Genomic DNA, 18,057 nt, shown 5'->3' with positions numbered 1-18,057 from the left:
TAGAATCGTTGGGCCCACGTCGCCTGTAATTGTCGTCATGAGCCCCTTTTTCTGCGTTATATTCCAAGATTCTGGTGGATACGGAAGGTTTCTATGAAAACATCCAGCAGAATCCTTACGTATTATCTGGCAAAGGGAAAGGAAAGAGCACAGATATTTAAAAAAGCTTTTCAGTTTTCACATTTTCTTTGGAGCGCTGGCTTGATTCTTCTTCACTGTCTTATGGTTTCAACATTTCACAACTAAAAACTTATCTTGCGAGCAATGCTCTGCTATTCAACTTTGTTGTTGTCGAGTGCTCACTATGGCTTTCCCTCGACTTCTCTTTTTATATGTATAAGTCTAACATTCTCTTGTTACAAAGAAAAAAAGCATCAAGCAAATGCTGCAAGCACTTCTAAAATATATTTTGTATGAACAAGAAGAAGCAGGAGACATGAGATTGTCATCTGATGGTTTTACCATGAAAGCGGCTCAGAAGCAACAACTTTATAACATATAGAAAAAATATATAGGAAAAAATGATTAAGCTAGTAACAAATTTGGTCGACAATAAATTTGGACTGGATTTGGAAGTGAAAGAAAACAAAGAATAATAAATCGTACCAGTAACAGATAAATGCCCCCCCTTTAACCAAAACTATAGAATTTTGTTTTACTTAAGTCCCGTTTTTTGAGTAAAGCTCACGCTACCTTCTCTGCTTCCTTCACAGCCTCTTCGGTTTCTGCAGCAACATCTGCGTCCTGGCTCTTCTCCGTCTCCTGCGAACTTGCAGGTTCAGAGCTTTGTGCATTCTCATGCGACTCAGCAGCTAGTTCTGACGAATCAGGACCAGAATCTTTCAATTTCTCGGCTATTTCATCCCCACTTGCTGCATCCGGTGACTTCTCTGCAGTTTCATCGCCACATGCACCTGTTGGTGAATCCTCTGCACTTTCTTTATCCGTATAATCCTCTTTCTCCATTTGAACCTCACCATTGGGCAATGTGGTGGCTTCATCTGGGTTTGAACAAGTCCCAGTGGACTCGGATGTCTCTCTCCACTCGACCCAAGCTGTTGACTTCTCCTCTTCTTGTTCACTCGGGTTTTCAGACGGATTCTTTGATGTAGAATCCTCTGTTTCCATATCAACAGGCGGGGAAGAGTCTGCAGTGTCCTTGAAGTCATCATCGGCTTCACCTATGACAACATCATCATCATCATCGTCATCTTCATCAGCATCAGCATCGGGTGGAGGGGAAGTCACTGAGTGTTCATCCGCAGCTTTTGCATCATCGAAAGCAAACCAGTCTGAGTTTGTGAAGAGAGAACCGCTACAAAGACACCATGTTACAATTCGTAAGTGAAGGGACCGCATCAACCATATGATAAGGGTCAACGGAATTGAATTCTACCAGAAAAGAAAAGTCGAGATCCATTACCTCTCCTGGTCATCTCCAAGGCGCAAAGAAGATATGACGACTTCGGCAGATTCGTCATCAAAGTAGACATCCTGTGCAACATAGACTTCATAAGAGGCTTTCATGTCTTACCTTAATCACTAAAGCTTTCACAAAAATGTGAGCGACTTCTCAGCAATAAAAACACACAGAAAAGAGATATGGTACGAAATTAAAACTTGTTCCACATATGCTTCTCACAAAAGACCTGAAGCTTTGTTTAGCGTCACATAATCAAGATTTTAGAAAGTCAAGTCTCAGTTCTTCATGATAAGGTAAAGACAAATAGTATACCTCATCATCGCGTTCCATAGAGCCTTGGGCCTGCAGTGTACAAATAAAATTTGTAAATGGTAGAGCAAATGTTCATAACACGTAGTCTTCTTAAAGATTCAGGATAAGAATGCCATGAATATCAAAAGCTCTAACAGAACATAATTACTTAACCAAGTCACATCCTGGCTAGGAAAAGATGATAAAGAAATAGAAGACTGTAGGTCAACCAAGTAGAATGATTGGACGACAGAATTGACGGTTTCAACGATCTACCAAATATAGAGTTTTAATAACGGTTCAAGACATCATCAGAACTCTAGACAGTATTGCATCAGATTTCACTATGTATCATCATATTTCAGGAACTATAGCAGGATTAAAGACAGCCGAAAACAAAATAATTTTCTACTGAATCTATTTTCCTCCTATTGCATCAGACTTCACTATGTATTTATTTACTACACCAACCATCACCAATGTTTCAAGAAATACGAAAAAATGATCAACAAGTAGCTGCTATGACAAGGAAACACGAGAACATCACCTCTTCCATGTCATCATTGTTGTACATGCCATATCTAAAAGCCTGGCTCAAGTTGTTTGCTAAGGCTGCCACATCATAGTCTCTGTCGTGGTAATCATCATCATCGCTATCTCTATTACGATCATGGAGTGAACTTGGCCTCCTGTTAGGGAGAAGAAATTAGCGAAAGGAATTATCTGTTTACTACACCAACCATCACCGAAAGAAAGCTCTTATTAGCATCTACCGGGAGTGTGCAATCACATTTAACTTATCATATATCTTGACTGCTATAAAAGCAGCAGATTCACACAAATGTTTTAAACTCCTATAAGAAAAATACTATCTATAACATTTGGTCATAAATTGAAAACAGAAGCATGTTTCATAAGTTTCTTTCAGTCTAGCAAAACTCTCACTAAGAGAAACAATACATACCCGCAGGCCCAAGAATAGACATTTTCCAGTGTATTACGCTTTGATAGGACATCTGTGTGCCAATCCACCCATTTGCTATTTTCCTGTTAAAAATGTAAAAAAAAAAAGAACAGGAATTGAAGGAGTTTTGATCAAAAAAAGAAAAGAAAATATTGAAGGAGTTTGGAAGAAATTGATAATAAAGACCAGCGCCCTACAAGGGTACCCCTCTGAACATTTCATATGCAAACAAGCTATCAAGTAGCTCTGAGAGAAATCAAACAGGGGATAAAGACAGAGCAAATTGTTTTTGACCATTGGATCTTCTATAAAAATTAGGCAGCAACAACTAAGTACCATATTTTCATAAAAACTCAGAAAACTAGGAAATACCAATAAAGAAACAATTTCCTATTCATATTGTATACCTGCAAATGTGACTGAATTTCCGCGTTGCTATTAGCTAGTTGAAGAAGTTTGTTTGAGATACGAGTCAAATGACCAATGTTTCCAGTCCTGAGTGGCTTTCTACCCTCCGCAGGGACTGTAGGCTGAAGCTTAGACATCACATGTAAACCAAGTTAATTTATATAATGCCAACCCCTGAAATTAGCAATTAAGTATCTTCACCTTATCAGAATCAGCAGCAGTTAGTATGGAGTTTTTTTCCGCCTCTAGTATACTCCCAATAAGATTGCACTCACTGAGAATATGGTCAAGAAGTTGAGAGTTTTTGCTCTCCAAACATGAGAGAATTACATTCTCCACATGGTGATGCAAGAAGTTATTGTAGGGATATCTGAGAAAATATTACACTGAAATTTAGCATGGCAGGCTGTATATCATCAACGGAGAAAATATAATCTCCCACTTACTCGAAGAACAAGTCCAACACTCTTTTCACAGCTCCAAGTCGAATAACTTCCTTCTCTGCTGCTTCACTACCGACTGAGAGTAAGACTGAAATAAACTCTACAACCTAAGAAAAAGAAACAGAATGAAATTTTCATTGTTTGAAACTATAATAATAACAGTGAAATAAACTTTTATTATTTTTGGGAAAAACATACAAATGTGAACAACAAAAGTACCTTTAATCTGTGTTTTCCAAGAGGTGGTTGCAACTTGCCATACGTTGTTAATAGAATACCCTCAGCAGATGATACATTCAAAAGCACGAGTAAATCACCTGCACAGTAGAAGCATATTACTTAGTGTTCATAGCAGCCAAGAGAGTAATTAACAACATTGCAGACAACAAATTAACAGAAAAGACCTATAGAAGTTGTGAAAGCAAAATGCCAAAATGATAGTCTAGTACGCCTCGATGCATCATTTAAAAATACAGGTCTACCAATTTCCATACAAACAAGCAACGAATGTGAATAGAAATCTGTTGGCCAGATTTGAATCCCACTTAAAAAAAAAACTAGTATTAAATTTACCCACCTAGGCTACCAAGCATTCCTTCCACTGTCTCGGGATTAGGTACCATGCTTCCATGGGTTAGCTGACGACCATATATATGATAAGTCCCCAATGTAAACCTCTTAGGATCCAGCAGAGATATGCATACGGACAATGAATTAACCAGTACAGACTTAGGCCGTGAATCTTCTAACGTGTGTTTTAACAACCTTCCAGTGCAGCTGTACCAAATTGTACAGGGATCATGAAAATAAGACAACAAATTAAAAATTATCAACACGATAAGGACTAGATGAAAACAGATGAGAAAGTCTACCTGGGACTGGAAAGTTTTGTTGCAAGACCAGGGGGTGCGTATCTTGCTACAGTACAAAGAATTTCGGCTGCGTTGGCATGTACCTCGGGACAATCCTACAATATATAATATGTCTCCAAGATATCAGTAAATAGCATTACCTGGGACGATCTAATAAATCTAAATAAAGGAGGAAGACCATAAGACTAGGCCATATTGAAAAAAGCAATCCATTTACTCAATGAAACTTACAGATGAGCCAAACTTGTCCACAATCATCTCTAAGATATCTGTATCTTCTACCCACTGCATTGCACTTGTGTAGTTTGAATATAAGTGTTCATCAGTACCGACCAGACGTTTTAAAACCTGAGAACCAGCAATAAGTTAGAGTCTACAAAACTTGTATTTACAGAAACTTAATAAACTACAACCTATAGGTATAAAGAATTACAATCATCATTGCTTACAGACAACAGTAATTGAAACTCTACTGGTGTAAAAATAATTATCATACAGCAAATCACCATGAAAATTATGAGAGAAATACTAGCAGTATTTACCATTGTTCTCATCGTCATTACTGGGTCTATTACTATTTCTGTGTAGACAGAATCATAAGTATTAAAACATGACATTTTTCCAACTTCTCAGTGTGTTTTCACGTAAATATGCAATAAACGTAAAGCCGAAAATCACGAGTTCCTAAATAACAAATAAAAGTACAAACCAACCTCCATTATAGATGTAATACCAATCAAATCAACAAGCTGCTTTAGTATTTCTTGATGATCCTGGTAGCAAGAGAAAGTCAAGGTTAATCATAAATGATTTATATATGAACTCCAGACGGTCAAGTGTTGCTTAATGGATTGTTAACTTGTGTGCCAGTTATCAAAACTATATCGTTAGGGTTAGGTTGGACTTGGATATTGTTGATTAGGAAAAAGCTAGCTCTTTCATAAATTAAATACTCTACAAAGATAAGGATGAAAAAAAAACTAATGCTAGCTAAGTTCAAGTCATCCTTAAACAGATATCCTAGTTTGGGAAACAAAATCAACTTACTTTTATGAATTGCATGAACGGGATGGTCTTCCGCACCAGCAGGCAAATGACAACCTAGTAATAGAAGATGTAAGGGAAAACACGTAGAAGAATAGACAAAGAGCCCTGGAATAAGTTCGATGATAATTAAAAAAAAAAATCGAATGCTAAACACCTTGCTGAAGTACCCGGCAAGCAATGAGTTATGGGTTTCTTTAGCTTCCAAGAACGAAAAAAGTAATAACATCAACTGCAAAAAGAAGCATGACGAGAGGTAAGAACGCCTAGATCCTTAACCATTACAAAGTAAAAAAAAAAAGGAGGATGTAATAGAGTGAATGTCTACCTCTTCATCCTCGACTAGTGTTTTCAGTATCATTTCAATCTCACAAGTGAAAATTTCACAGGCAATGAAAGGAAACCTGGAACACATTTATAGAAAAATATATATAAAATTGTTTATTAATCAAAAGCAAACAGTAATATTTGGTTAAAAGAATTACTTGAATGTTCGCTTCTTTTCCACATCCTCGGGAGGCTCCTCAATTATGAACCTAATAAGTTGTTCAACTTGGACTTTTTCTCTCAAGCTGAAAAATAACGAAACCAAGAGTCAAAAATGATATGAGAGAATATAGTTTAAGACATGAGGTTTGAAGATCCAAACAAGAAGATGAAGTCTAAAAGTGTATTTAGCCAAGCATTCAAGGTTGACACAGTAAGAAGTTAGATAATGTTTCAGGTAATATATTCAACACTCTAAAGCAATGCATTGTCACCTCTAGTCCAACCTTGACTCGTGAATAAAGATTGCATTTTATTTTCCTATCCCAGAAAAAATAATGAAGCATAAATGCAAGACAAAATGTGAAACATCCTCCTCTCAGTCAGGGCTTTGTTATATAGAGTGAGAGAGAGAGGTATACAAATTTAAGAGTCGGCCATTGAGGGATTTGCATTCTTGAATGAGTTCATCCTCGTCAAGAAGATCCTCTAATGTGAAACCATCTTTGTCCAAAATAGCCTCAACCTGCACATAAGAATGAACACAGAGAGAGAGACTATTAATCCGAATTAGAAATAGGAAGACACTTAGTTACTTATAATCCAAGAAACCTAGACACGCCAGAATCCAACAATTACAAACCCTATGCTTTATTTAAATCCATCAATTACAAGAAACAGCGAAACAAACAGCGAAAAACTCGTTTCAGAGAGAGAGATATATATTGATTGAAAACTCACGGCGGAAGCCGTAGACAATCCAGCCATTCGCCAGAACATCTTTCCAAACGTCGAATTGCTCTCCTGCGATTCGGATCTTCTTCGAATCCCTAAACGAATTGAAAGAAGAAGAAAACACTAGATACAAGTAATTCGAACCCTAGGATTTGTCGAACACCAAGAAGAAAATAAGAAATCGATCTGAGATGTGAAGGACGAAGAGACACCTTCGATTGCGGGAGGGTAGTGACGACGACGACGACGACGACACACAAAACAAAAGAGACGAAGTTAATTAGTACTATTTGTTTTTTTTTTTGCTATTTCCGTCCCAAGTAGTGGTTCATATTCAACATTCCGCGTTCGTTAGTTAGTTAGTTTTATGAGATATTTAAGTTTTTCTTATTAACAGTCCATATTGATGTTCACAAAATGGACCATACTTCTTTTACAACTATAACTAAACTAGGTGTTAATCGCACGAGTGAGTTAACTAAAAGAGATTATAACTTTTAATCTATATATATATTATAAAGTTAAAAGTTTTAGTCACAAATATTACATGTTATATAATGAAATACCAAATGAAATTGTGCATGCTTATATAATGTAGGATTCATTTTTTTAAAAACTTGTGTAATTGAAATATATTTTATGAAACTAAATCTACAAGAAAACAAAAACTTATATAAAATTAATTATGAATCTAAGATAAAACAAAACATAAGCAATACAATTATTGCTTTCATAATATAAATTGTGAATATAATATAAAATAAAACATAATCAATAGAATAGTAAAATACCAAAGAAATAAATTATAAATAAAAAAATACAAACAACTGATAAAACCACAATTATTGTGAAAAATGTCTTCAAAACTTCTAGTTTGCAGTCCTGAAAAGAGTAATGACAAAAGATATCAGCTAACCAAACTAAACACAACTATTGACTTCAAGTCAAAGATGAAATTTATGTCATTCCTTTTTTTGCTAGTTAACAAACTAGCAGGTTGTGATGTGGATGAATTTCAGTCCGTAGATATATAATATTCATAGTTAGGTTTTGCATGTGAAAGATTAAAGACAAACAAATATTCCCTCGCCAAAATCAAATCATACTAATCTCTAATTTTTTAGCTGCTAATTTTAAAGTTATGAAAAGTAATATAATTAAGAAATCAGCATATAGAAAATATAGAAAACAATGATTAGATTGAAAGTAAATACGTGATGATTCCTTCTTTTAGAGTCTTGGTGCTTAAGTTAAAGGATTAAATAGAATTTGTAAATTTGTATTGTACAATCAGTCAAAAGATCAGATTCAATCTGCGTCATATACTATAATCAATGCTTCTATAAAACCATTTAGGCGTAAATGATTAATATTTATATGATAGAATTAAAATTAGTGTAAACCTATAAAATTAACACAACTCGTTTGAGTTGCCAAATAACGAAATCCTCCTCAATAAGGTACACATAGTATGAAAGTAAAATCAGATGAATCTTTTCTGATAGTCTTATGTACAATACTTTACTTTCATATATATAATACATGTAATAACTTTAAGACATACATATATTTAAGAAAATTTATAACACGAACTTCTACCATATAAAACAAATGTAACATATCAAAACAATAAAAAGAACATTGATGAGGAACAAATATATAATGGTTTACACCGAATTATTAGGAACCATTGCAAATATATATGTGAAAATTAAAGTTTTTATACTAAAATCCGGTTTTAGCCAAATTGAATTAAGTATATTAACACGACCGGTTTGAGTTATCAAATCGAAAATATATAATCAATAAGACAAATATTGCATGAAAGTAAGACCAGATGAATTTTTCCCAATAGTCTTATTTAATTTACTTTCATGTATCAAATGCATTATATAAATACGCACATATATATAGTGGTCCAAAAAAGAGAAATCATCCAAACCAATTATAGTATGCATTATAAATAAATAATAGGGCTGATTGATTCGACTGTGGCTGTAAAAATTTAGCTGTAAAAGTTTTGATTTTAAATCACAAAATCTTTTCAAATCCAAAAATATTTTCATTCAAGATAAAAGTTATGTATGATAAATTGATAACTGAAATTGAGATTGTATTTTAATTCGTTACAATTTAGTTAGTATGAGTATTCAAAATACGGTTAGTATTAAAGAAAAGAGCTATTTGGCTGAATATACAAGAAGAAAAAAAGATATTTAGGTATCAATGTACAAAACTTTTTAATTAGGTCTGGTGATAAAACTATGTGCGAGAACTTACCAATTTGTCCCCTTCGTATATTATCTTGTGTTAAAGAATCTGGAAATGCAAGATAACAAACCCAGAAACAAGAACTAAATCTAAAACAAGGAGAATCAATCGATGGAAAAAGACATATGAAGCACATATTAAATTGGTTAGAACAAAAGACTGAATAGAGAAGAATAGGTTTTGTGTTATTGAACTGGCTGAGACAAAAGATCCATTAAATAGACCTGCAACAGAAACGATAAAGGCTCAACTACTTCAAAACAAACTCGTGATCATACTGATTTATTGAAACTTGAAAACAATCAATTAAAGACCAACTAAAATCAAACTTTATTCTTCAGCGTAAGCTTCCATCTCAGACAAGATACACAGCAAGGAGAACTGCCATCTCCTCAGAAAGCTCTGTCGTCGATAGCCACCCTCACAACCGCGGTTCACATCTCTGCGTCCAGATCACTTATTTGCAAAGCCGAGCGAGCCTCTCCATCGTTCTTTGGCAGAATAAGCAAGCCATTTTCTGACGAGCCTTCAGAGCATCAGCGACGCCTTGGAAATACACCGCTTCAGAGATTTCACCGCTTCGACGATTTCACCGCTTTGGAGGAGAGAGAACAGGTCTCCAGACGACCATCGGATTGCTAACGTCCGTCGGTGATGTGCAGGTTCCGATTCAAAGGGGGGGGGGGAGAAGGATCAATTTACCGGTCCGACATGTACAGCGTTGAAGAGAACCTTCTCCAAAGAAAAGCGATGTAAACGAGGAAAGAGGAAGAAGAAGCGCGTTGTATTCGCGCCCCTTAACCACACATTGCATCTCAAATATAAGGGCAATTTTGGTTTTAAACACAAGTTGATCAATATGTTTTTTTACTATGACCAAATACCTAAATAATCTTTTCATCATGTATATAGGATGTAATTACTCTAAAGAAAACCTCATAAACAAATAAAAAATCTATTTATTAAAGATATTAAGAGATGTGCACAAAAAACGATATTAAGTGAAAATACTGTTACCATCAAATATTTCAAGCCAAAATCTTTTAAAAATTGAAAATATTTTAATTCAAGATAAAATTCATGTATGATAACTAAATATATATTTCAGTTTTTTTTTACAATTTAGTTAGAATGCTTATTTTAAAATATGGTTAATATAAAAAATTCTCGTAAACAAATATTTAAGACTATTATCTTAAAGATTTTATATGAAAATACTGTAACCATCTAATATTTTTTCGAAATCAATATAATACTGTTGCTAAAAATGTGTATAACTTTTAAATACTATTTAATGTGTATCGATCTTTAGAGGCTTTTGAAGATCTATAATATTAAATGCAGGGTTTAGAGATATGTTTTAGGCAACTTTAGGATTCGAGTTATGATTTTAGGTGTGTAGCTTCTATTTGAATGTAAATTAAAAATTTGACAAACATTTTTTTTGTAACAATTTTAGAAAAACATATAAATGGGGTAACATTATATACACATTTTATTATAAGCAAAAAGAAATATATTGTAGATGACAAAGCCTTTTGAATGATTGTAAAATATATTATATCTCAATGTTTCCATAGAACATATGTAACATGTATTAAAAAACATTATTTGATGAATGAAAGACTAGTAAGGAGGATAAATGTTTTATTGCATAGATTAGATATGCTTACGTATAGTATCACTAAGTGAGCGGTGTGTCACCATATATATATTTGAAACTATGGGTATAAGTGCATAACAAAAGGAAAAAGTTCAGCTGACTATAACAAAATTTGAGAAAAAGAACTATAGCTCACAGGAATAATCCATCAAAATCAATTTCAACAAAATGGAAGTATCTGTACTACAGGGTTAAAATTATATATAAACGGTAAAAATATATAACGAAGAGAGGTTGGGAGAGGAAAAGAAGAAGCTGACCTTGAAGAAGGGCAGGGTCTTTGATTTTGTTGGTGGATATTATCAAAAAAAAAGATTTGAAACTAAGTAAACAAAGTTACAACATCTCTGTGATACCCTCTCACGATCAACATCCTTGGGACATTCTCCACCAGCAAATCCATATACTCCATATAGAAATACGCCGGGTGGTTCAACGGAGGCGGCGGGAGACTCACCAGGACCACCGCTGCCATCCTCGAGTAACTGAGTATGGTCGAGTTCAGTTTCAGCATTGTATACAAAAACTTCTCCACTTGTTGCTCGTTCACCACCATTGCTTTCCCATTCGCCAACCGAGGAGTCGAGCCTTGACTCTTTATCTCTCCCAAGTAATCTGAGATTCGTCTCTGTGCAGCATCAAAAGCTTCCAACGAATCTTCTTTGCTGTTTCCTTCTGATCTTATGTCCCATGACTTCATCGTCACCACGATTACTTCCGCTTGCATTCTCAGGTCGTAGAGGAATTTCTTCACGTCTGCTTTTAGTGCTTCCGCGTCTGAATCCTCTTCAGCGATGCAGAAGAGCTGGATCTTGCAGCTTTCGAAGCTTTCCTTTGTCAGAAGAAGCTGCGAGAGAAGAAGCATGAGACCACCGTCTCTCACAATCCAATACAAGTCGATTGTTCCGTACTGTCTTTGGTACTCGTTTGGCCATTCGTCTAACCCTTTGATGATGACAACTGCTTTGTTCGCTGTGATGCAGTCGTTGATTATCCCAACGAATGTGGATGGAATCTCCGTTAGATTCTCACGGCGCCAGATCTCAGGGTACCGCATTACCACGATGTTGGGTTTGAGATTCCCGAGTCCCATCGTCTGGATGATCCCACGGAACCCTTCCGTCATGTTCGGGGCTACGACGATTTCAGCTACACCTTCACAACGCTTATACTCGATGTAGGTGGCTAGTTTGTTGCAGGCTTCCTTTGCTTCTTCAGCACATTCATAGTAGTCACCATCTAATATGTCGACAAAGATGGACATTCCACGACCTTTTTTCTTCATACAGTTGGCGAAATCAGCCAGCTTAGGGTGGCACGGAACATTCTCTGGGAGCTGTCCCCATGGTCTGCAGAAAACAAGGGGGATTGGATACCAGTTCTTAGGGTGCACTTGATTCGCTGCAATTAGGAGATAAGACAGTGCCATGAGAAACGGACCATCTAACATTTAAACCATATAGATAAGGCAGGTTCGGTGTAACAACATATAGAGAAGGCATATACTGTAACCTTACCTCCCAGTGACCTGAGACTACGAAGGGCCAACTGAAAATATGCACTCTTGAAACCGTCTCCCCAGTCGCCAGCCTTTCCTTTTAGCCCAACGTATTTGTATATAAGACTTGCAAGAGCAATGGCAACCACAGTGAATGACCAAGAAATCAAGAACATGATCACTGCAACCGTAGAGAAAAAAAAAAGAAGGAAAAATCAACAAGAGTCTTCACAATAGGACATCTTCTCCAGCTGAGTATTTGAAAATTCATACCTATGCAAAGTGCGGCTCCGACAAAGGAAAGGCTCCAATGATGATATTTCCACCGTGGACGCCAACTTGGAGCATCAAGAATATCGAGCAGGAAACAAGACAAGTTTACTCCCGAATAGCATAAAAGATAGAACATAGTCACAGTCGGTGTGATAAGATCCAGATTTCCGATAACAACACATCCTATGCAGATCAATGCTGTGAAAAGCGTAGCTATGTGAGGTTCACTCGTATCTGCTACTTTGAAGTAGTTCAGGATGGGGAGAATATCATCATTTGCTATAGCAGCAAGTAACCTAGGGGCCCCTGTCAAACTCTGGAGAGCAGCTCCTAAAGTTGAAAGGATGATTCCAACATGAACAATCACAGGCCAAGGCCACGCAACTGTAGCAGTAAGCAGCCTGCAATAGTGGAAAATAATTCATTGCATGTATACTCCGTGATATAAGCTAGGTGTAAAAGAACAAGTCTCAGCGAGCAGTATAAAACATAAATATTCTACCCTGACATAAACTAAGAAAATTATAGCTTTTGTAGTCCCTTAATGACTTTGCCTAGTATATTCAGAACTTAAATTCCTTGATAAAGATAAGAAAGTGTAAGTGATAAGTGGGTTTTTGAATTTCCTCCAGGACACTTAACAAGATATAACAGATCAACTGTAGAACATTAAAGGAAAAGAAGTAACTACAGGAGGAATAACGGCGGTACCTATCAGTCAAAAGTTTGTCACGGGTCGCAACAGCTCCAAAAAACAACACAGAGATCACATACAGCGAGGTAGTAGTCAGAGTGGCAGCCAACGTTCCAACAGGAATTGATCTTTGTGTGTCTTTCAGTGAAGCTGATCGATTTGAACCAGCCATAATTCCTGTTACAGCAGGGAAAAATAGACCCACCAAGTCACTGAAAATAAAACAAACAAAGAGAAGCGTAAATAAATTTCAGACTAAAAACTGAGAAAATAAACTTAAAGCCAAAACTAGCTAGAGTTTTAAAGGCAACACTATTTCTGAAAGTGACTCACTTGAAACTCCAGTATGTGCCTCCAGTTGGATCAGGAATTCCCGCATTATTTGTCATCTGATAAGCAGAACCCCAGTTATCTCTAAAACTTTTAAAACGCAAGCCCGTAATTCCAGCTGGTCCGATCATAACAGGGTAACAAAGTGAAGGTTAAAAATTGGGGGAAAAAATGATCTCCATGCCTATTTCCAACAAATATTCAGAAACGGCTTACTGTCAGGATCATCTGTCTTTGCCAAAAATATGCCGATGAATATGCAGAAGATAGAGAGCAAAACCGGTATTAGGAACGCAGGTGCAACCCGATTAATCATCTTAACGCCGCCAAACACAATGAAGCATAGAAGGATAGTCACAACAATTCCATAAATCTGCAAGTCATGTGAGTTCGGGCTTTGTATTGGTTCTGCAACTGCTGTTCCATTAACCTTCGTGATAGTTTCTGCCATTAGAAATGAAGCACATCTAAATGACTAAATGCGACTTATTGCCTGTAGATTATGTCCTCAGGGAAAACAAAGTTTTTGTTAAATGGAACTCAGAAGTTGGTAGGCGATAATATAGTCCTTGCAATCATGGATCGCATCTACGCTTTGCTACTTCCAACAATTGATGAAACAGGTCTTTGGAGCCAAGACTAGAATGATAAATTGGTGTTAAAAACTAACAGTTTACTAAAGAGTTATATGTCCTAGTAGCCCTTTGGTTTGGTTCCAGGTTTCAGTTCTTACAAGTTCTAAAGTAATACCTCTAAAAATCCCAGCAGCCGGGAACGCTTTTAGAAAAGTCTCCACAGCACCCAAAACGTACCTACAGTTATAAGGAGGAAAGCAGATAAAGTAGTCACTAGAAGCACTTGGAGGCCATGTGAAACTGAAGAGAGCACCAGCAACTCAAAAGAATGGGTGTTGGGCTTAAGAATTTCTGCAAGAGAGTGTCCTTAAAAGGATAAAGAATTTACACTTACAGAGCTCCAGCAACTGCATTTCCAAGGAAAAAGCATAAACCTATGCTAATCCCAACCTCCGGACCAAGAGCACGACCAATGAGGTAATATGGCCCACCACCCTGGAAGTAATGCAAAAATTAATTACAGAATAAAGTTGAAGTCCTGACTATTGTTCATCACAAAAGAAAGAGAAAAGTAAAAGGGGTGCCAACAGTGGACCAGAGACCCAACGCACGGAAGGCTACTTTTAACAGAAAAAATAAGCATTACCTTCATTGCGCCATTTGTGGCAATAGCACTCAAAGATATTGTCGTCAAGAATGTACATAATCCACAGAGCAATACCAATACTAGGCTTTGTCCAATACCAGCCATGCCAACAATCCTGAAAAATTGAACAGCTTAAGATCAGCCATAATGACTTGGCAGACTGTTGTGCAACATCAAGGACTCTGCAGTCGTACCATGTGAAACGGATGTAGTATATAATTCCTAATATGTTTTGTAAGCACGGAACGAAAACTCCCATCATTGTACCCATCTTGAGAGCAGGCTACAAAAAAAACATGCAAATATAGTAACTTCGTGGAAAACCAAAAATGCAGCAATGGGTGAAAACCGCTAGACTATAATACATAGGAAAACATTAATTTTGCAGCACAATAATAGACAAGAGTCAACAATAGAACAATGAAGGAATTTTCAGACGAAGGAAAAGAATCTACTCATCCTGAAACAATGATTGCCAAACAGAAAGCAGTAAAACAATCAGATGAAGGAAAGCGACCTTTGTAATCTAACAGATTAGACTTCAATACAGAAATTTTTCACCCATCTAAGTTCGCATACAAACGTTTCCAAACAAAGCATAGAAAACTGGAGGGGACAAGGGGTAAGTCTAGTGCATGAAACTTAAACTCCTGGCGTGCCCCTGCACCGCCAGTGTTAGAGAGGTATTAACTTTTAAGTTATTTTCGTTTGTGCTCTACTAAGCCTGATTTGACTGGACAGTTTTGTTGTAAGAGAAAACAAGAGAAGCGCTTGAGTGGAGCAGGAGCAGCGTGGCAGAGATGATCAGTTGCATGATTTACAAAGAAGTGAGAAGCTAATGGGAATAGGAAGATACCTTAGGGTGGCCTTGCGTGATAGAGATATCCTCCCCATCTCTAGGGCTAGATGGTGCCGCAACTTGCTCCCCCGTCATACTGAAAGGACATATTCATCATCACATATAAAATTAAGAGAATGCGTTTCTCTCACATATCTTTTGTATTGCTGACTGACTAAGTTCAAGGTGTAACAATAAGCATTTACTCAATCAGGGCGAGGAAAGAGAGATTCTTAAAGAAAAAAACAAAAAATAATATTTAAAAAAAAAACATTTGAACATGGTAGAGAGCAAAATGAAGATCACAAGTAGTACCTCTTCAAACCAAGAATGTTGACAAGAGAATCGAAACCAAATAACTCGAGCTTGGAGTCCTTGTGATGGCCGTTGACGCCATCTGGACCCTCCCTTGCACCACCAGCGCCCAACTCTCCTGGTGTAACTACTTTAATGTTCCTGTAGAAAAGAACCTACAAATGTGAGAAACGTTACGAGCACAGCAAGAACATGTCTCCGATGAGATAATTACTTGAGAGTGGGAGAGGATGAGGAGGAAGTTCCAGGTTCGACGGAGGACATTTCGATAACCGCCCTATCGTGCGCCACCACCGGCCTGTATCTTCCTCCCCCGGCACGCGGGAAGTCCTCTTCGCCGCCTTCTTCAATCTCGCCCCTATCCATTTGGACAGATCCCTTGCTCCCTCCTCCTCCTTTCAAGGATTATCTCGTCGGAATCGGAGATCGGAGAGTTTGAAATCTGACGAAAAGTGAGATCGAGACTCTCGATGAGTTCTCGGTAGGATGACAAAAAATATATTATTAACTAAAGAAATTAACAATACAAATTAAATATATATAATATAATTTGGGCTTCTTCTCTTGGGTCAATCTCAAATGTCCTTCAATTCCCTAGATGTTTTTCCTTTTAGTTGACCTTTTTGGGTCTAACTGGTGACCAAAAAATGAAGAGGAATAATGCATTCCTTAATGTTCCTAACAAATTTTACCATTCACAAGGAATAGTTATTCTTTTTCATTCTTCCTCATTCCTTTTATTGTAGAGAATTAAAGAATAAATTTGTTCCTCACTAAATTTGATATGGAATAACCATTCCTCATTATTCCCATAATTTTATTCCCATCTATTTCTTTTCTATTTGTTCCTAGTATTCCCTAGATGGTTACCAGTTAGACCCTTTATTTAACACTAATAAGCAATTTCTACTTTAATAAACCACCTTAACTAGTCTACTTACCTTCATATTAACTAAAGGCTTGTTAATTTATATCTCTAAAAATATCTATCTTATTAAAGTAGAAGTACTTTAAACTTTTGTTTGGTAATAGAGATAGGAGTTTTTTAAAAAAAATAAATTTTGTTTGGTAACAAAGATAGTAGAGAATTTTGTCTTTTCCTTTTTTAAATGATAGATTTAAGTATTTAATGTCTTTTCCTAATTTAAATAATAAATTTCTTTAATAGAATGAATCTTAACAAAAATAAATTTCTTTATAGATTTTTTGTTAACATTAAATATTTTTCAATATTTATTAATAATCTATCTTATTAAAGTAGAAGTACTTTAAAGTTTTGTTTGGTAATAGGGATATGAGTCTTTAAAAAAATTAAATTTTGTTTGGTAACAAAGATAGTAGAGAATTTTGTCTTTTCCTTTTTTAAATGATAGATTTAAGTATTTAATGTCTTTTCCTTATTTAAATAATAGAATGAATCTTAACCAAAATAAATTTCTTTATAGATTTTTTGTTAACATTAAATATTTTTCAATATTTATTAATAATCTATCTTATTAAAGTAGAAGTACTTTAAAGTTTTGTTTGGTAATAGGGATATGAGTCTTTAAAAAAAATTAAATTTGTTTGGTAACAAAGATAGTAGAGAATTTTGTCTTTTCCTTTTTTAAATGATAGATTTAAGTATTTAATGTCTTTTCCTTATTTAAATAATAGAATGAATCTTAACCAAAATAAATTTCTTTATAGATTTTTTGTTAACATTAAATATTTTTCAATATTTATTAATAAAAATAATAGAAAAAATCACACATCAAAATCAATTTATATATCATATAAATAAAATATAAAATATTTTATTTATAAATTGTTAGTATAACACTTTTATAATATAAGTTCAATTAGTTATAAATATTATATTTTTATATGATACATTGTGATATAATAGACGATTAAAATCACATAATATAATTATTTAAAGCAATAAATAAAATTTTTGTTTTAAAATGTTATACTAACAATTATGTAATACATATTAATTTACACACACACACACACACATATATATATATATATATATATATTATCATTAGAACAAAGAAAAAAAATTGAAGTGAAAGCAAATATTTATACGGCCACAGGTCAAACTATAGAAATAAACAACAATGGCGTAAGAACTTTTTTAACAAATTTATTTTAATTTCAAATATGTTAATATATTTTATTTATTTATAAATTATTTTATTTTTATTAATAGTGCTAAGATTTTAGAATTGGAAAAAATTATGACTCATCTCTATATTATTTTAATTAGGAATTTAAAATTTATATCAAAATATTTGTTTAAA

General features: G+C 35.2%; 2 protein-coding genes across 3 annotated transcripts; both read right to left on the bottom strand.

Annotated features, from left to right (window-relative positions):
• Positions 1-510: 510 nt before the first annotated feature.
• Positions 511-7,021, bottom strand: LOC108863228 (uncharacterized). 2 transcript variants are annotated; one of them, XM_018637582.2, is made up of 20 exons: positions 6,879-7,021; positions 6,673-6,761; positions 6,354-6,457; positions 5,931-6,017; positions 5,774-5,849; positions 5,603-5,677; positions 5,449-5,502; positions 5,115-5,174; positions 4,633-4,749; positions 4,402-4,496; positions 4,107-4,306; positions 3,749-3,846; positions 3,533-3,636; positions 3,288-3,456; positions 3,086-3,214; positions 2,679-2,761; positions 2,262-2,403; positions 1,736-1,765; positions 1,424-1,494; positions 511-1,315 (listed from the first exon to the last, which is right to left on the bottom strand). In XM_018637582.2, exons 2-20 carry the CDS (start codon positions 6,709-6,711, stop codon positions 685-687), a joined length of 2,364 nt encoding a protein of 787 aa, XP_018493084.1. In that variant the 5' UTR covers positions 6,712-6,761; positions 6,879-7,021; the 3' UTR covers positions 511-684. The 2 variants fall into 2 exon arrangements, with proteins under 2 accessions (XP_018493084.1, XP_018493085.1); XM_018637583.2 differs by having other exon boundaries at positions 3,086-3,208; positions 6,673-6,964.
• Positions 7,022-10,741: 3,720 nt separating this feature from the next.
• LOC108862961 (cation-chloride cotransporter 1) lies at positions 10,742-16,277 on the bottom strand. The gene is made up of 13 exons (XM_018637235.2): positions 15,984-16,277; positions 15,770-15,910; positions 15,473-15,551; positions 14,811-14,899; positions 14,617-14,731; positions 14,365-14,465; positions 14,146-14,207; positions 13,612-13,839; positions 13,399-13,513; positions 13,083-13,277; positions 12,372-12,772; positions 12,118-12,279; positions 10,742-12,001 (listed from the first exon to the last, which is right to left on the bottom strand). Exons 1-13 carry the CDS (start codon positions 16,133-16,135, stop codon positions 10,923-10,925), a joined length of 2,919 nt encoding a protein of 972 aa, XP_018492737.1. The 5' UTR covers positions 16,136-16,277; the 3' UTR covers positions 10,742-10,922.
• Positions 16,278-18,057: the final 1,780 nt, after the last annotated feature.

Source organism: Raphanus sativus, chromosome 5 (genome assembly GCF_000801105.2).
Source record: "Raphanus sativus cultivar WK10039 chromosome 5, ASM80110v3, whole genome shotgun sequence".
NCBI lineage: Eukaryota > Viridiplantae > Streptophyta > Magnoliopsida > Brassicales > Brassicaceae > Raphanus > Raphanus sativus.
The sequence above is the reverse complement of the archived record's forward strand: the minus strand, read 5'-3'. Positions and strand labels throughout refer to the sequence as shown.